The sequence below is a fragment of the Myripristis murdjan genome, chromosome 11 (assembly GCF_902150065.1).
Source record: "Myripristis murdjan chromosome 11, fMyrMur1.1, whole genome shotgun sequence".
In the NCBI taxonomy this organism is placed as follows: domain Eukaryota; kingdom Metazoa; phylum Chordata; class Actinopteri; order Holocentriformes; family Holocentridae; genus Myripristis; species Myripristis murdjan.
Window position 1 is genome coordinate 4573979 of NC_043990.1, and position 16158 is coordinate 4590136.

Below are 16158 nucleotides of genomic sequence, written 5' to 3' on the forward strand. Positions count from 1 at the left end.
AGGCCAAAATTGGGGTCAACCTAGGACAAATTGCAAGAGAAGCAAACTCAACTGATTTTGTATCCTAATTATTCTGTTTACACATGCATATCACACATTATCTGATTTGATATGCGCTAATAAGGAATATAAGGAATAAATGCCAGAAGAGACATTTAAACAGTGAATTAAAAGGTTACTATATATAAAGTAACCTTGAATTAAAAGGTTACTATAAACAGTGAATTAAAAGGTTACTATATATATAGTGACCTTTTAATTCACTGTTTAAATATCTGTTCTGGCATTTATTCCCTATATTCCTTATTAGCGCATATCAAATCAGATAATGTGTGATATGCATGTGTAAACAGAATAATTCAAAGAACTTGTAATTGACTTTTTTTCTTGTCTTTGTGTGTGTAATCATCTTGTGAATTTTTATAGTGATATCTGAAAGTAAAATTTTGAACCCCTTTCCCGTGTGTTAAAAACAGTGTTTTTTGGTAATATGTGGTCATAAATCGGTGATTTTCAAAACTTTCCACCAATGGGATTTCTTGGGACTTTTTTCCCTCACTCAGGACAAACTGAGGATACAAAATCAGTTGAGTTTGCTTCTCTTGCAATTTGTCCTAGGTTTTCTCATAAAATGACTGGACTATGATGGCCGTTTGCGTTTTACCAGTCGGACCGGTTGGAAATGACGGACTGGCTTCCGATGAGCAGGGTTGCCAGATCTGTGAGACAAAAGCAGCCAAACAGCAACTCAAAACCAGCCCAAAACCCGCCCAACCTGGTTGGTATAAAAACGGCCCAAAAATCAGCCCAATACCAGAACTCAAAATATGACCATAAAAATCCATATATGTTGCTTTTAAAGTCCAACAGCATCGCTATAATTGCAAATTGCACTATAATATCTATAAAATAACACCATAAACATAAAAGGCAATTTCCCAGGCAAAGGCAATTAAAAAACATTTCAGCTCACCTGTTAAACTGCTGGCTGTCTCCATATAAACATAAAAAGAACAGGAAAAAACTCCATGAACTTGAACTATTTACAGCGTTGTTCAGTTTCTTTTTAGACATGTTGAGATCCCTCGCCCTGCTCCCTGTCATACAGAACTGTACTGAACAAGGCCAGCATCTCTCTGGTGGGCTCAAACGCGTGGCAGCAGATTTAATTATTAGTCATTCAAAATATGAATCTTTATTCATAGGCATTATTCATCATCTGTATGCCACAGGTCTGCCCAAGCCCAACCCGCGGACAAACTTTGTTATTTTCCACTGCTGTTTAACTGTTATTACTTCTGTTCAACTGTTAATACTTCTGTTGAAATTGTTCATATTCCTATCTTTTTATAATCCTTGTTCATAGTGTTTATATTGCTTACTGCTATTTATCATGTGTATACTGTATATTTCTTCTAAATTTGCACATTGACCTACCTCTATGCACATTTTATACACCCATGCACACGGTTTTTTCTGTTTCTTTTGTTGCACATTGCTTTTTGCACACTGGGTTGTACTTAGGTTATTCTGTTGTACTCAGATCTTATTCTGTTATACTTAGATCTTATTCTTTATTTCTATTTTTTTTTTATTTACTTAATTTGTAATCTGTGGATACTGCTGAAGAAAATGTGAATTTCCTGCGGGATGAATAAAGTATCTACCTACCTACCTACCCGCGGCAACACTTAAAAAGTAGCCCAATTTGGCGGAAAAAACACGGACTTGGCAACCCTGCTTCCGATGAGAGCCGCGAAAAGTGTCGCGAGAACGAGGCGGCTTCCTCTTTGCACGGAACCCGCTTCCAAGATGGTGAGAGAGAAATTCATCGACCTGGAATACTTTTATAATCTGCCTTCATCGCGCCCCTGTTTCACCCAGTTTCCACTTTTGAGATGTCGGATGGATTGTAGAAAAGCCGTTTGGGTGGATCGATGTTAAATTGGGGGCATATTTCCGCCATAAGTTGATGTATAATGCGGGTTACGGCCAGCGGCAGGCTGTCGATAGCTACCGATACAGGGATCACTGAGAATAAATGTGGCTGATTCTGTTGATAACTTACTCTTGTGATGCTTCACACTACCTGGAAAACTTCCACAGGTTATATATCTGACAATGTGTATTCTTATTTTGTTAATTAAAGTAGTGTAACTGTCCTGCACCGCTCAGGCTAACGAGCTAGTTGCACCATAATGAAGATGGCTAGTTAGCATTAGCCTTCACCGTAGCTAGCGTCCCTCATGCTGTCATCCCGCGTTTAATTAACACTAAAGTTATTTTGGCGTCATGCAAGCGCACAGTAATCTGAAATAGTGTTGAGTTGCATGAGTACACAGCAGCTGGAGGTCCTTGTTCTGTTGTTCATGTGTTCCCGGCCGGAAAGCGGGGGGGGGTGCAGAGCCTAACCTACCCGCTTTACGCTGTGTGTTTCAGTCTCTGGTCATCCCTGAGAAGTTCCAGCACATTCTTCGTGTCCTGAACACGAACATCGATGGCAGGAGGAAGATCGCCTTCGCCATCACTGCCATCAAGGTGAGTCCACATGTTTGGGGGAAAACCTCACCTTGTCTGGTGTAATGCCCTGATATGTAGTCACAGGTCAGTATTCTGCAGCTGTAGTGAAACCAGCGCTGCTGTGTGGAGTTTGAAAAGGTTATTTGCTTTATTTTCAGTTTGTTTGTAAGCCATATAAATGGTGTACATCTTATATTGTATATGATGGATGTGTGATGTTACATAGCACACATATCTGAAGCAGGGCCGGCACAATATGGACAAATTCTCATACCTCGATATTCATGCCCAGTATCTTGATAGCGATATGACTGTGGGTTCACACTTGTTTTAAATTTTAAGTGGAACACCAGTGTAAATTAAGCGTTCCTCATAAAATAATGTAATAGCACCAAATGGACAATAAAGTTACTTCATAAAGTGTTACTGATCAGAACAATCATTGTCTTAAACTAATCCCTAAATTTGTCCATATCTTCATATTTGGATAATACTGTTCAGACCTAGACTGAAGTTGTTGTGTCTTGGGACTAAACTTTATTAGTGTGCCTTGGCTTGGATGTGTTAATGTGGCTCTGATGTCCAGATCTCTTGTGTCCCAGGGTGTTGGCAGACGTTACGCCCACGTCGTCCTGAGGAAGGCCGACATCGACCTCAACAAGAGGGCTGGAGAGCTCACCGAGGAGGAGGTGAGCACAGCTGCACAAAAGCCGGCAGATTTGAACATGTTTCACAGAATGCAGTGTGGATGAACTTAGAGAATCTCCTAACTTGTTAAAAGTACACAGAAGCCTACAGTTGTCCACTTAATATCTGACCTTCTGGCAGGGTGAGGGGCACTGAGCAGAAACTGAGTCCATCAGTATTTTGGAACTATAAGACATAAATATTTGGTATTTGTGAGGTTAAGGGAAGATGTATTTTTTCCTTCTTGACTTGACACTGCTTGGTTGTGCCATCACAAGCTAAGGACAAAATCATGCTAAGATTTTGTTTGAAGTTAAAAATTATAAATGCTGTTGGGCGCCCCGGTGGCTCACCTGGGGGAACAAGTCTAGGGTTGGGTCTATTGCATCGGCCTCAGAGTTGTTGAAGTTTTTGTATTTTTCAGTTGTTTTTATTTTTATTTCATGTTTAGTTTTTATTTTTAATTCAGTTCTTTAACAGTGTGTTTTGCTAATTTCACTTTATTTTTTTAAACGCTACATTTTAATGTAGTTTTTAGGTTGTTCTTTTTTTACTATAATGTGGCGGTGCTTGTCAAAATAGGTATTCCGCTTTGTGAAGGCAGCTGACTCCCAGTCTCAGTAAACATCAGCACCGATGCCTCCTCATGCTGCTTGTGCTCACACATTGGACCAAACTGACAAACAGAAAACACATTTTCTGTAAAGCATTTTATTTTAGTGTGTTTTGTCAGTACACTATCTTTTCAGCTAGTTTTTCAGTCTAGGTTTTATTTTTTTCGAAGTTTGCTTTAGTTAATGTTGATTGCTCGGGTTCAATTTGCCACATGTTGCATGTCGTCCCCTCTCTGCCCGTTGGCTTTCCTGTCTCTATTAATGTCATAAATGCCATAAAAAATCTTTTAAGAAATGCTCAGTGATAGTCCTTGTGCTAATGGGAATCTTGATTCTGAGTACATTCTCATTAATTGACTCTGTACTAATGGATTTGTTGTTGCTTAGGTTGAGAGGGTGGTGACCATCATGCAGAATCCTCGCCAGTACAAAATCCCCGACTGGTTCCTCAACAGACAGAAGGACGTCAAGGACGGCAAATACAGCCAGGTGGGTGATGCAGGGAGGCAGGCTGCATGCATTTACAAAAAAAAAACCTGCAGATGTGCTTAGTGTCATATTGTCACTCGCAGACTAGAATAACATCTGTGATAACCACACACGCACACATACACACACACACCCCTTTTCCTCATTGCAGTGTTGGCCACATGTTTTGCTTGTTTTTGTCTCAGTCAGCGCTTGTTGATGTTGGACACTCACTGTGAGCCTCATTTGTTTGTGTTGAATTTGGTTTGGCTCAGTAAGGCCTGTGTTTTGATTTAAATGCAGGACTGTTGATGTAAAGCAGAGTGTTGGACTGTGTGAAAACACTACAGTGATTTTTTTTTTTTTTTTTTTTTCTCCCCCAGAGCATATTTTGAGATTCTGCAATATTTCACTTTGAAGCGTCTTAATTCATGAGGAACCTTTATTTTTTTTTTAATTTTAGGGCTCCAGGTAGCCATTGTGAATGTTACTATCACAGCCCTGAAAAGAATAAAGCCATTATCCATGGCTGCTTTAGTGCCATTTTATTCATAGAGATTGTCTGTTTTGAACATTTTCCAAGACCAGGTGCACTCAAAATCACCTGCCAAGAATCTAAGTTGCAGCCACAGTCAGTACAGATATTCAAAGAAACACCTGTTTCCAAAGCCAGAACCAGGTGCAGTGAGTCATTGCAAACGTGGATCTTTTATGGATCGTGTTTTAAATTTACTGAGTTTTTAATTCATTGAAGTGCAGCAGAGGCCAAGCAGCTGGGAAGCAAAACATTTAGCTGCTTCCACTTTATAGGTCAAAGTTTGAACCAAATCAATCAGTAAATCATTTATTTTTAGAAATATCTATGGCTTGTGGTTGGTGACCTTTTATTGATTAATCTACTGGATTTTGACGTCCGGCGGTGTTGGTTTTGCATGGCGCAGGACGTGTTTTCATGGGTGTTGGTGTGTTTGTGTTTCAGGTTCTTGCCAACGGTCTGGACAACAAGCTGAGAGAGGATCTGGAGAGGCTGAAGAAGATCAGGGCTCACCGTGGTCTCAGGCACTTCTGGGGGTAAGAAGCTCCACATTTCCACACTTAAGTTTATTCAGGGTCCACAGAGCGAGAGAACAATGTCATGTAAAATCCTTAAAGTTTATTTTGTCTTCCACCCGGTTATTTTGGTATGCTGAGAAAGGCTGGCCCTTAAACATGAATTCAAAGGCAGATTGTAATAATTGATACAAGAAGTTGGGCTCCCTTGCGAGTTGTACACAGACCTGTACCAGGCAGCATGTGAATAAAACTGATCTGCAGATTTAAATCACTCCAGTGCATCAAATTTAACTTAAGAATGAGAAATGCCTTGCAGTGGAATTAGCTGCTATGGTTTGTGCGAGTTTTTTTTGTCACCAGCAGTTTGTGGCTTTGAAAACGTTGATGTTTGACGTGTAAAATCCGCTAACAGGTTTATTTTGTGACGGGCAGATAACCCGGTAGAGTCTAACCGCCTCTCTCTGTTCCTTGTTTTCTTCTTCTCCTCTTGCAGTCTGCGTGTGCGCGGTCAGCATACCAAGACCACCGGCCGTCGCGGTCGCACTGTCGGTGTGTCCAAGAAGAAGTAAAATGTCCCTGCTCCCATTTTTGTGTCAATAAAACACCACACTTCATTAAACCTGCCTGCCTCTGTCTGCTTTTTATCTTAATCATGTCGGGCTTTGATCAAAGAGCCAACTGACAAATTAACTGGCTGGAATCTGAGGTTTCAGTTCATTCCTCTGTAACGTGGGGTGGCATTATTAGAGTTTCTGACCACAACACACTAATAACACAGATCAGCTGTTTTCCTGTGGATTTCAGTGGAGATTTAACTCTTTGAACTGAAGCGTCTTGTTACAGCTGTTGGTGTAATCAACCATGAATGCAATTTGTCCTGTATCACAATAATCCAGTTAATGTAGTGTCCTGCAAATAAAAGGTACCTGCCATTAATGTATTTTTTTTTCCTGTTAATGTAATGATTATTACATTAATGGACATTATATAGGAGTTGCATACATCTGTAAATGGATGAAAGTTGTCTGTTGAAGTTTGACTTATTAGTAATTTAGGTCCATTTTTGAAAACTGGACATTTCAGCCTTCATGTTAATGTGACTCATCTCAGTAATGTGCTAATTATGTGATAAGAAGTCTAAGATCAAATAAAATGAATGGAAGACTGCTAAAAAAAAAAAAAATAGAATTATCAGTTTAATTATCAATAGTTAATCTGTGATTGGGTGACAGTTGTGTAATGAATTTTGGTGATTAATAAATTATCAGTTCAGCTTTATTTCTGAAAACTGAAATAGTCAAGCTTCCTGTTCATACATTAGCTAATTAATTATTACATTAATGGAAAAAAAAAAAACTATTACATTAATGATAGGTACCCATTTATTTATTTGATTTTCCTGTGTAAAAATGTCACTCAAATGTCTTGTTCCATGTGAATCGTTAGAAAAGTGACTGATGGGGCACATAAGATGTTTGTTATGGCTCCTTTACAAATTACCACAATTTAAGCTTGAAATTTGACTTGAAATGTTAAACTGAGATGTAGGAGCACGGTGTGAAGAATGCTCCATTTTTAAGACAAAGGACAAGACCCTGATTTTAGACCAAACGTCTGTCTTTATTGTGCAGATTTGATCTTTTTTTTGTTTGTTTCCACCACCAACAAAAAGGGACAGGTGTATATACAAGAGCGGCACAGCATTAAATTGAAATGAAATATACTTGCATTACTTCTTTTTTCTTTTTAAAACAACATACAAAGATTGTATCAAACTTAGGCAAGGTAGGAAAACCTATTTATCGTATGCCTGCAGGAGGTATAAAGTGCATAAGACAAGACTGGAGGAGAGAGTGTTAAGTTGTGGAGAGATGAGGTAATACCTTAACTAAGGCATATGGCTTTTAAGTGTCAAAAATATACAGATTTTAAGGGCAGTTCTGAGGGAAAGCAGCAATTTTAATGCAAACAAAAGCTTTTTTTTTTTTCCAAGAAGAAAATGTAAGAGAAAACAGGAAGAAGTAATTTAATGAACAGTAAGATACATTAAACACATCGCCTAGTGATAATAATTACATATTTGAAGGGAAAGCAGCCGAGGGACCCAAAAATAGATTTAGAGGAAAATCAAGTTTATAGTTCCTAATGATCATTTCTTATTACATCAATGCAAATATCCTGAATTACAGTGGCATAAACATACAAAGTCGATCTTAACTAAATGAAGCTGCAGCCATGAGCCACGCTTTGAAAAGAGAGCATCAGGTCAAGCCGTATAAACTACTTCAACACGTTATAATCCGTCAGAGCTTTCTGCCTGAAGCTCGTGTGCTGCTTTAACACACAACTTTATGGCCTCAGTAAAGCAACAGCGGTTTAGTTCAGTCCGAGCTATGAAAGCCACAAAAAAATGCTGCATCTGTCATAAAGTACTGTAGGTCCAAGTGACGAGCAATAACGCCAGCTTATCAAAATTACTGTGATATACTTCTTTTTTTTTTTTTTTTTTTTTTTTTTAAGCCAAGCTGTCCCTTACTTGTCATGGCTTCGTCATTCAGGATAAAAAAAAAAAAGATCAAAAAGAAAAGCCGTAGAAAATGGACAGCAGCCCAGCAGAGACGTCGCAAAAGCAGCAAAGTGCTTCAGTCATAAAAATCCCCAATGCGAAATTAAATAGTCCCAAGTGTTCATAAATACAGGTTCAGTCGCTATTAAACTAATGGATGGCGCCGTACGGGTTGGCACATTTTTGCATCTTTATAGATTCTAACAAGCGATTCTATTAGAAACATCCTCTGAGTCTGCAGGGAGAGAGACACACATCAGCAGTACAAAACTAAATCGCATTTTCATCGCTTTGACCACTCCTCTTATTACTCATCTTTCTGTTCAACAAAAGGAGACTTTCTTCTTTCAAACGAGGCGTGGGGCGTCAGAAATCTTTAAAAAAAAAAAAAAAGAGACAGTATTTATCCTATTCCCACACAAACTTCGCTTTTAATTCAAGGGTGCCCGTGGAGGATTGGTGTGATTGGTCACAAGTCAGCTACACAGTGAGCCGGCGAGCCGCTGGCTGTGCAAGTCGTAAGTATTCATAAGTCATAAAAAGGTATTCAAACTGAAAAATCAGAGCTACTTGAGAACACAAAAGGTGTGTATTCTGAGAAAACAAGGGGTTTCACTATTTTTGTTCACCGACCAGGGCAGGGAAAACAATTTCAGCCACTTTAGTAATCATTCCAAGTAGAATTCATGGATATATCTGAACAGGATTTCCATAAGACAGCTGCTTTCCTGCCACTAAAAAAAAAACAAAACAAAAAAAAAACTGACCAACCTTTTACTGGTGCGTTAAAGTATTTTTCCCGTTCTGATACCGATCACCTCCTTTTCTTGTTAAACTCGCCATCAAAATCAGATTTTCACGTCACCCAGTGCAACAAACAAATTCAATGTGATGGTAGTGAGGAAAAAAAAAAAATCAGTGGCTGCAGATTTCTCGAGCCGGTGCAGAACCTGGGACATGCCGCCGCTGAACACCCGAGGCTCCAAAAAGCCAGAAAAAGCCTGAAATGTCAAACAGCTAACGGGAGAAAATGGAAGAAAAGGCTGGAGAGAGGAAGCACGCTCCTCTTCCTCATCCCTCCCTCTGCGGTGAAGACTTCTGCTGCTGCGGCGGCTGTGGTGGAGGTTGTTGCTGTTGTTGTTGCGGTTGCTGTGGTTGCGGTTGCGGTTGCGGTTGCTGCTGCTGGTCCTTGGTGGGAGCGTAGTAAAGCTCCAGAGGCTTCCTGACCTTCCAGTATTTCTCGTTGACGAGCTCCAGAGTCAGAGAGCCGTTCAGCGTCTGAGAGAGACAGGAGGGGAGGAGGTGTGCAGGGAAAGATGGGTGGGTTGAATGGAGACACGGGTGGAGAAAAATTGAGGGGAAAAAAGGGGATGAAACGAGAGATGGGTAATGGAAAAACAAACGAGGAGAAAAGGGAAAGTCGCCATGAAATGACCTCACATGACCTCTACTTCTGTATAACAGAGCATCTTAAACAGTGATGTCATTCTGCACTGGTGGGTGTAAATTAAAATTTCAAACAATAAAAGCTCCACAAATCTTTCCACATCCTCTCCGTCCCTTCAAAATAAAAGTGTTTCCCCCTCCCAAACTGAGATCCTGTTGGTTTGCACATGTGAATGACTCTTCCCTGCATCAAGTCTCGCCCAAACTTCCTGTTAAATACATCAAATCAAGAAAGTAAGAGTCCAATTCATGAGGTCTTTAACTAGAATATGTACCAGCTGACAATGCTATTTTATCTAAAAAGAAGAAAAAAAAAGAAGAACATATTTAAAATGCCGCTGCACATTAGGCAGGCCTCCTCACTATCTCATTTTAAAACCCTTCTTAAAACCCACTTCTTTTCTTTAGCTTTTGATACCATGTAGGATTTATGATTTTATGATTTATGATTTTATGTGTGCATGTTATTTCCTTTATGCTGTGCGGGCAGTGCATTTTACATTATTTTTATAATTGTATTATTATTTTATTTTATTTTATTTTAGTATTTTATTTTAATATTTTTATATATTTTATGTATTCTATCCTTTTGTTTTATTATTATTATTATTATTATTATTATTATTATTTTACTTTATCTGATTTTATTTTAATTGATCTTATCTTATTTTATCGTGTTATCCTACTGTGTTTTTTACCTTTTTATTCTGCTTCTATTGTGTTATCTTGTGGTGTTTTATCTTGCTGTGCAGCACTTTGGAAAACCTTGTGTTTGTTAAAATTGTGCTATATAAATAAAGTGGATTGGATTGGATTGGAAAATCAAACGAGCGTAGATAATGTGCTGGTAATCCTAGCTAATTTATATTTTCTTGCCATTTGGTGCTTGGCAGTAGGAATTTCAGGATTTTGCAAACTAATTTTACTTTGTCTAATGTTTCTCTAATACTCACAGAGAACTGTCCCCCTGTCGTCGTGATGTAAATGGTGTACTGTTTCTCGCTGATGTTGCTGAGGCTGGATGCCTCTCCACCTCCTCCTGCTCTTCTACCTCCTCTCTCCTCGCCTTCCTCTCCTCCGTCTCCTCTCTCCTCCGTCTCTCCGCCTGTCTGTCTCTCCTCCAGAGCGATGCGCAGAGCCAGGTATTTGGACAGATGGTCCACCGTGGCGTTGGCTGTGGTCTTCACATATCTGCAAATGGTGCAAAGACAAAGGGCCATGGAGGAAAAAAGGGGGGAAAAGGCAACAAATCAGCAATGTTTTGTTGTCCAGTAGCTTGTGCTGTCCATGTCTTGGTACGGGACGTCCTGCCTCACCTGGTCTGGCTGTACTCCTGAGCGTTGACCAGCTGTGGGTGTGGCCTGAACACCAGCTCTATCTCTGAGCCCGCTCCCTCTTTATGGCGTCTGAGCGGCGGGGCGGGACTGCCGCCGTCCGCCTCCAGACCCGAACCCTCATCCGAGGCCCGCAGACGCTTACGGCTCGGCCCGGCCTCTGAGGAGGTCCCGCCGAGGGGCAGGTGGGCGTGGTGCGAGGGAGCGGAGTCGTGGGAAAGGTGGGAGCGGGCGTCGCCGTTGTCCTCTCCCCCACTGAAGGTGGTGTTGTCGCTCTCCTGAGCCGGCTTCTTGACCCGGTGGTTCCTGGAGGGAGGAGCAGGGAAAACACAGCGTCGTTACTGCCAGCCTGTCTTAAAAAATACTTCAGATCGACGGCTGAACTACGTGCACGGTGTTAGAAATGTTGGTTATATTTAACTCTTTACATGTTAGGAAAACACTGAAGGCCCACACACTTCCATGCTGAAACACAACTCTAGCAGACACAACCCGTCTTCATCAGTTCAAACAAAGAGCTGCACGATACCAGTGATCATCAAACACAACAGTGCTGCTGCTTTTAGGAAAACCAATGTGGAGGAATTTATTACGGTGATGGAAAACTGGTGTAAACCAAGTCTGAAGTCTCTCAAAGTTCATTTTCACATCGTAGTGGAATGAATGGAAACCAATGGCTGGCAAAAAGGGAGGAGAAATGATATCATTTTGTGGATGTTAGGCTAAACATGCCCTGGTGTGGTCCTGTACGTTGTGCTGGAGCATGTATTATACAGCAAACTGACACACAGCCTGCTAAATGTCACACATCTGCAGCTGTAAATAGTACTTCAGTTGGACTGACATTTGAAAATGCTTCTTCAGATCAGATACAGCTTTGATAACTCTCAGCATGCAGTTCTTGTTGCTCCATCGGGCTAAACATCCATAAATAAACATGCAATGCAATAATATTGTTATTTCTTCATATTCCATTCACCAATAATCAGGCTCTTCTTTATACTCGACCGGTTACAGAAACAACAAGGAACACATTTCCAAACTATTTTTTGGGCACACATCAGGCACAACAGGATTTTTCCCACACTGCTGGGATCCTAAAAGGTATAATAAAAATGTGCAGCTCCACCCCGACACCCAGTCCTCTCTCCCTGTCATCCCCCACCTCTCAGACCTGTAGCGGGCCTGCTGGCGGAGCCCCTCCTCGATGCTGGAGTTCAGCGCCTCCTTGTTGTGCAGCCTGCTGAGCCGCTCCAGCACCCGGTCCTGATGAGCCTCGTACTCGTCCCGGCTCGGGTAGATCTTAGAGATCAGGGCGTCGAAGTTGGAGTCGCGGCGCAGCGAGCGCCTGGAGACAAGCTTCTTCCTGCAGGTCGGACACTCTTTGTTCCTGGAGAGGGATTGGAGGACGAGAGCGGACGGAGGGAGTTGAGGGGGGAGGTTTGCAGGAGTGATGGAGAGCAGGGAGGGAGGGAGGAGTGGAGGAGTGGAGGAGTCAAGACATGAGAAAGGACACAGGAAAAACAAAGCAGATGGACGGTCTACACAGGACATCAGTGTAAATTTTCTCAAACAGCGATGCGCTGACGAGATAGGAATATTCTTTCCAATATGCTCCCTCACTTTTACCATCACAGCTGCTTTTGTTTGTTTGGCTCTGGTGTTGTGCCATATGACGTTTGTTTGATTGGATCATTATCTGATGATGGACAGATGGTTGATCCAATCACCTGCTGTGTATTTTGGCAAATGCCTATTGCTGCCACCCCCTTTCCAAACGGTTTGAATCAGACAAATGTAGTCAATGGAAAGTCAATGGTGTGTGTGTGTGTGTGTGTGTGTGTGTGTGTGTGTGTGTGTGCTCACCCTGATCGCAGCGCGGTGACGATGCAGTCAGAGCAGAAGCGGTGCAGACACTCCTTGGTTGTCATGGTGTTCTTCAGCATGTCCAGGCAGATAGGACACATCAGCTCACTGTGCAGAGACCTGGGAGACACCGCCACCTCCGTCCCATCCATGATGGCCTCCTGCACACACACACACACACACACACACGTATGCACAATCACACATACACACACTTGCACTAATATTTCTGCGTTGAAATGAGAGTGCTGTGCATCTCACTGCACGCTGCACACTAATTAATCCTGCGAGGAAATGAGGAGACTGTGATATTTTTATACTAGGCCTACTCTGGCCTCAATGAGAGAAGCAGAGAGGTTTCACGCGCACACACACACACACACACACACACACACACACACACACACACAGTTTTACCTGTGGGCTCCTGTGCAGCTCGTACAGACTCAGCTCCCAGGTCTTGCTGGGGTTTTGGATGTTTACAGGCATCGCCATGGTTACCGCTTCCCAGGATCCTCACTGGACGGAGACAGAGAGGCAACACAAATGTAAACACACACAATCACAACTGTTTTATTTTACCTGTGAGAATCTGCACTGACATCACTCACTCCCCAACCACTGACCTCAACCCGTCACCCGAGCCTGACTGTTAAAGGTGCAGCCGACTAAAATAAGCACATTCATACTAAAATAGCTGTATTTGTCACCCTGAGGTGAAGGCTGCCTCATGATTTTTACTGATATATAAGGGGGGAAAAAAGGTCATGAGCCAAGGGTCTGCAAACTTGGCAGCCAACAAATCAAAAAACAGAAAACGAGAATTTTTTCAGCTTTTGTTTTTATCATAAAAAAAAAAAAAAAAAAAAAAAAAATCAAACACAAAAAAGACCTGTTATCTGATTTTCCTCAAAGTGCTTATACAGGGAAATTTGGAAGTAATATATGTGGAAATGTTCTTGCTATATTTTGCGTAGATTTTTTTTTTGAGAAGTTGCATTCACCCTGAAGTCAAGTCTGTGTTTTTTTAGTAGTCATGTAAACGAGTTGAGCTTATCATATTTACATTAAAGTCCCCATGAAATGACCTCACATCTCAATTAATGACATCATCATTAAACCTTCACAGCTCTTTAAACATCCTCTCACCCTCCTACCCCCTAAAATAAACCTGGATGTGCACAGTGGGCAACAGAATATTGATTATATATATTTTTTTCCTTCTTAAATGCAACTGGCAAGAGGCTAATATTTAATAATACTACTTAATGATGAATCTGGTTAATTTAATTACCTTTTTCAGAGGGCAACACTGTCGAGAAAAACAATGAGGGAAGTGTGATTTATCAAAACAATAAATACAGGCTGCGACAACACAAACACAGCATGGAAAAATACAGAAGTTCGCATTGGAACAGTGTAGGAAAGGAATAACAGAATAAATCACATAAGAGATGAAAAAATCTGAAGGAAGTGATTACTGAGAATAACAATTACCATTAGAGCTAACTGGAGGAGATTATCGTGATTTATCGGTGTGGCTGCAAGTAAAACAGAAGTTGGCAAAGTTGAGAGATTTAAGTCACTCATGCCTGGAATTTAAACTGGATTTAATGAGCATTTGGGAGGAATTAGACTGCAGAAGTCCGATTACACTCTCAGAGGAAAGAGTGCAAATAGAGAATAGGAGGAAACGGAGGAAAATCGAGCATTACTCACCTCCGATAATGTGACGGACAGCTGACCCACACCCGCACTCAGGAGGAGTCCCCCTCCTCCCAAAACCGGATTAAAATGTCTGAAACTGACGAGACATACGACTAACACTTTCTACCTGACACGGCCAAGTGCAGCCGCGGCGGTGCTGTGATCCGGCTGGCTCTATTTTAGGCGAAAAGACGGGACAAAATCAAGAACGCAACATTTTCAAGCCCACCGACTGTGGCCATGTTTCTCCCCGGAACAACAACTCCCTCCCTGCTGCGCCGTCACAGCGCCCCTCCTCGGCGACAGAGACCCCTACCGGCAGTGACGGGCTACTGCAGGCAAAGTCAGGCATCGACGCTTTTGAAGCTTTTACCAAAATTACCCAGTTTTTGCTTTTACATTACAGTGGCGTATTAGGGCCACTGTAGGGAGGGGAAAAAAAAGAAAAACTTAGAATTTCCGAGATTTAAGTGGTGAATTTACAAGAAAAAAAACCCACAGATTTGTAAGAAGAAAACTCAAAAATCAAATTTACAAGGAAAAACACTTTTCTTTTCTTTCTTTCTTTCTTTTTTTTTTTACCCAAAAGATATCACCTCATACAAATCAGTGTGTTGTTTTCTTTCTTTCTCCAAGCCACAGCATTGTCTCTTCCAAGTCCAGATGCTTATGATAATATTGTGATTCTGGGCTAAAATCACAAGGATTTCCTCGTTACTACATCCGAGTGCAAAGTGTAATTTGATGAGGTCATGAAGCAACAGCATCTGAGGTATAAGGTTGATCCAACTTTGCAAAGCCAGACTTAATAATCTCAGAATTTGAGTTTTTATCTCATGAATCTGAGAGTTATTTCTCATAAAGTTACTCAGAAATCTCAGAAATTCTGAGTTTTTCTCTGTCAGTATTAGCCACCCTAACCCAGCTCCATAATATGCCATCATATTAATCAGAGGTTTGAAAAGCTCTGCATTTCAAATATTACATAAATGAAAGCATAAAGGTGTCAGCAGCTAAGTGTGAAATGTAAAAGGAAATAATTTAGTGTTTTACTGTGGTTTTATGTAGTAAGCACAGTTTTAATGTGGTACTTAATGGTAACTGTGATTACTCCTGAGTTATTATTACTGAGTTATTATCAGAAAAAAATAAATAAATAAATAACTGAAATTGCTCTAAAAGTTATATAATTTTTTTTTTGAAATATCAAAAATTTCCACCAACCCTTTCTGTAATATTGAGTACCAAAATAAATTTAAAAAATGCCCAATGAAATTAAAACTGCAATAATTACACAATTATTAATAACTAAAATTAGACACATTTAATTTAATAAGTAACATGAACTATTATCATGGTACACGGTAACTGTCCCAAATGTAGTCAAGACCAAGGTTGCTCTAAGGTGGTTTTATGGTAACTATTATTGACTGGTAGAAATACTGTAGAAAAGCCATGGTCAAACTATAGTTGTGCTTAGAGAAGACAACAACAACAACAACATGAACTAATTACCATACTACCATACTTTGCTTACCATAGTAAAACCATGGCTCTGGGGAGGTCCAGTCATTGTGGAATGGGACCTTTTAGGATGTTGACAAATTGACAAATTGTTTATTGATGGGATAGCCCCTTGAGATAAATCATCTCGTTTTCGAGGGGTCCCAAGATGTTAAATTACTGATGCACTGACCTGTAATAAATACTTTAACGCTGCAAAGGCTGAATTTATTTTTGGTCAATTTACAGTCTGACAAATTGAATAATAACCTTTTACAGGAAAATCTGACAGCCATCAGATAATGGTAGCACAGTAAAAAGTACAATACATAAAATATACTTAAGTAAAGTACCTGTATGTATATCAGTTGAAGTATACTTAAACATTTATTCT

The 16158-nt window shown here is 40.6% G+C and overlaps 2 protein-coding genes across 5 annotated transcripts; one reads left to right on the plus strand and one right to left on the minus strand.

Annotated features, from left to right (window-relative positions):
* The first annotated feature begins 1709 nt into the window (after nt 1-1709).
* rps18 (ribosomal protein S18) lies at nt 1710-5961 on the plus strand. Its single transcript, XM_030063096.1, has 6 exons — nt 1710-1815; nt 2440-2538; nt 3123-3209; nt 4209-4310; nt 5269-5360; nt 5836-5961. Exons 1-6 carry the CDS (start codon nt 1747-1749, stop codon nt 5909-5911), a joined length of 525 nt encoding a protein of 174 aa, XP_029918956.1. The 5' UTR covers nt 1710-1746; the 3' UTR covers nt 5912-5961.
* A 1029-nt stretch (nt 5962-6990) lies between these two features.
* On the minus strand, nt 6991-14528 carry LOC115367381 (E3 ubiquitin-protein ligase RING2-A). 4 transcript variants are annotated; one of them, XM_030063088.1, is made up of 8 exons: nt 14274-14528; nt 13849-13866; nt 12972-13073; nt 12555-12715; nt 11854-12078; nt 10671-10994; nt 10308-10545; nt 6991-9186 (listed from the first exon to the last, which is right to left on the minus strand). In XM_030063088.1, the coding sequence occupies exons 3-8, from the start codon at nt 13047-13049 to the stop codon at nt 8980-8982; spliced, it is 1233 nt and encodes a 410-aa protein (XP_029918948.1). In that variant the 5' UTR covers nt 13050-13073; nt 13849-13866; nt 14274-14528; the 3' UTR covers nt 6991-8979. The 4 variants fall into 4 exon arrangements, with proteins under 4 accessions (XP_029918948.1, XP_029918950.1, XP_029918947.1 ...); XM_030063090.1 differs by lacking the exon at nt 13849-13866 and having other exon boundaries at nt 11863-12078; XM_030063087.1 differs by lacking the exon at nt 13849-13866.
* Nucleotides 14529-16158: the final 1630 nt, after the last annotated feature.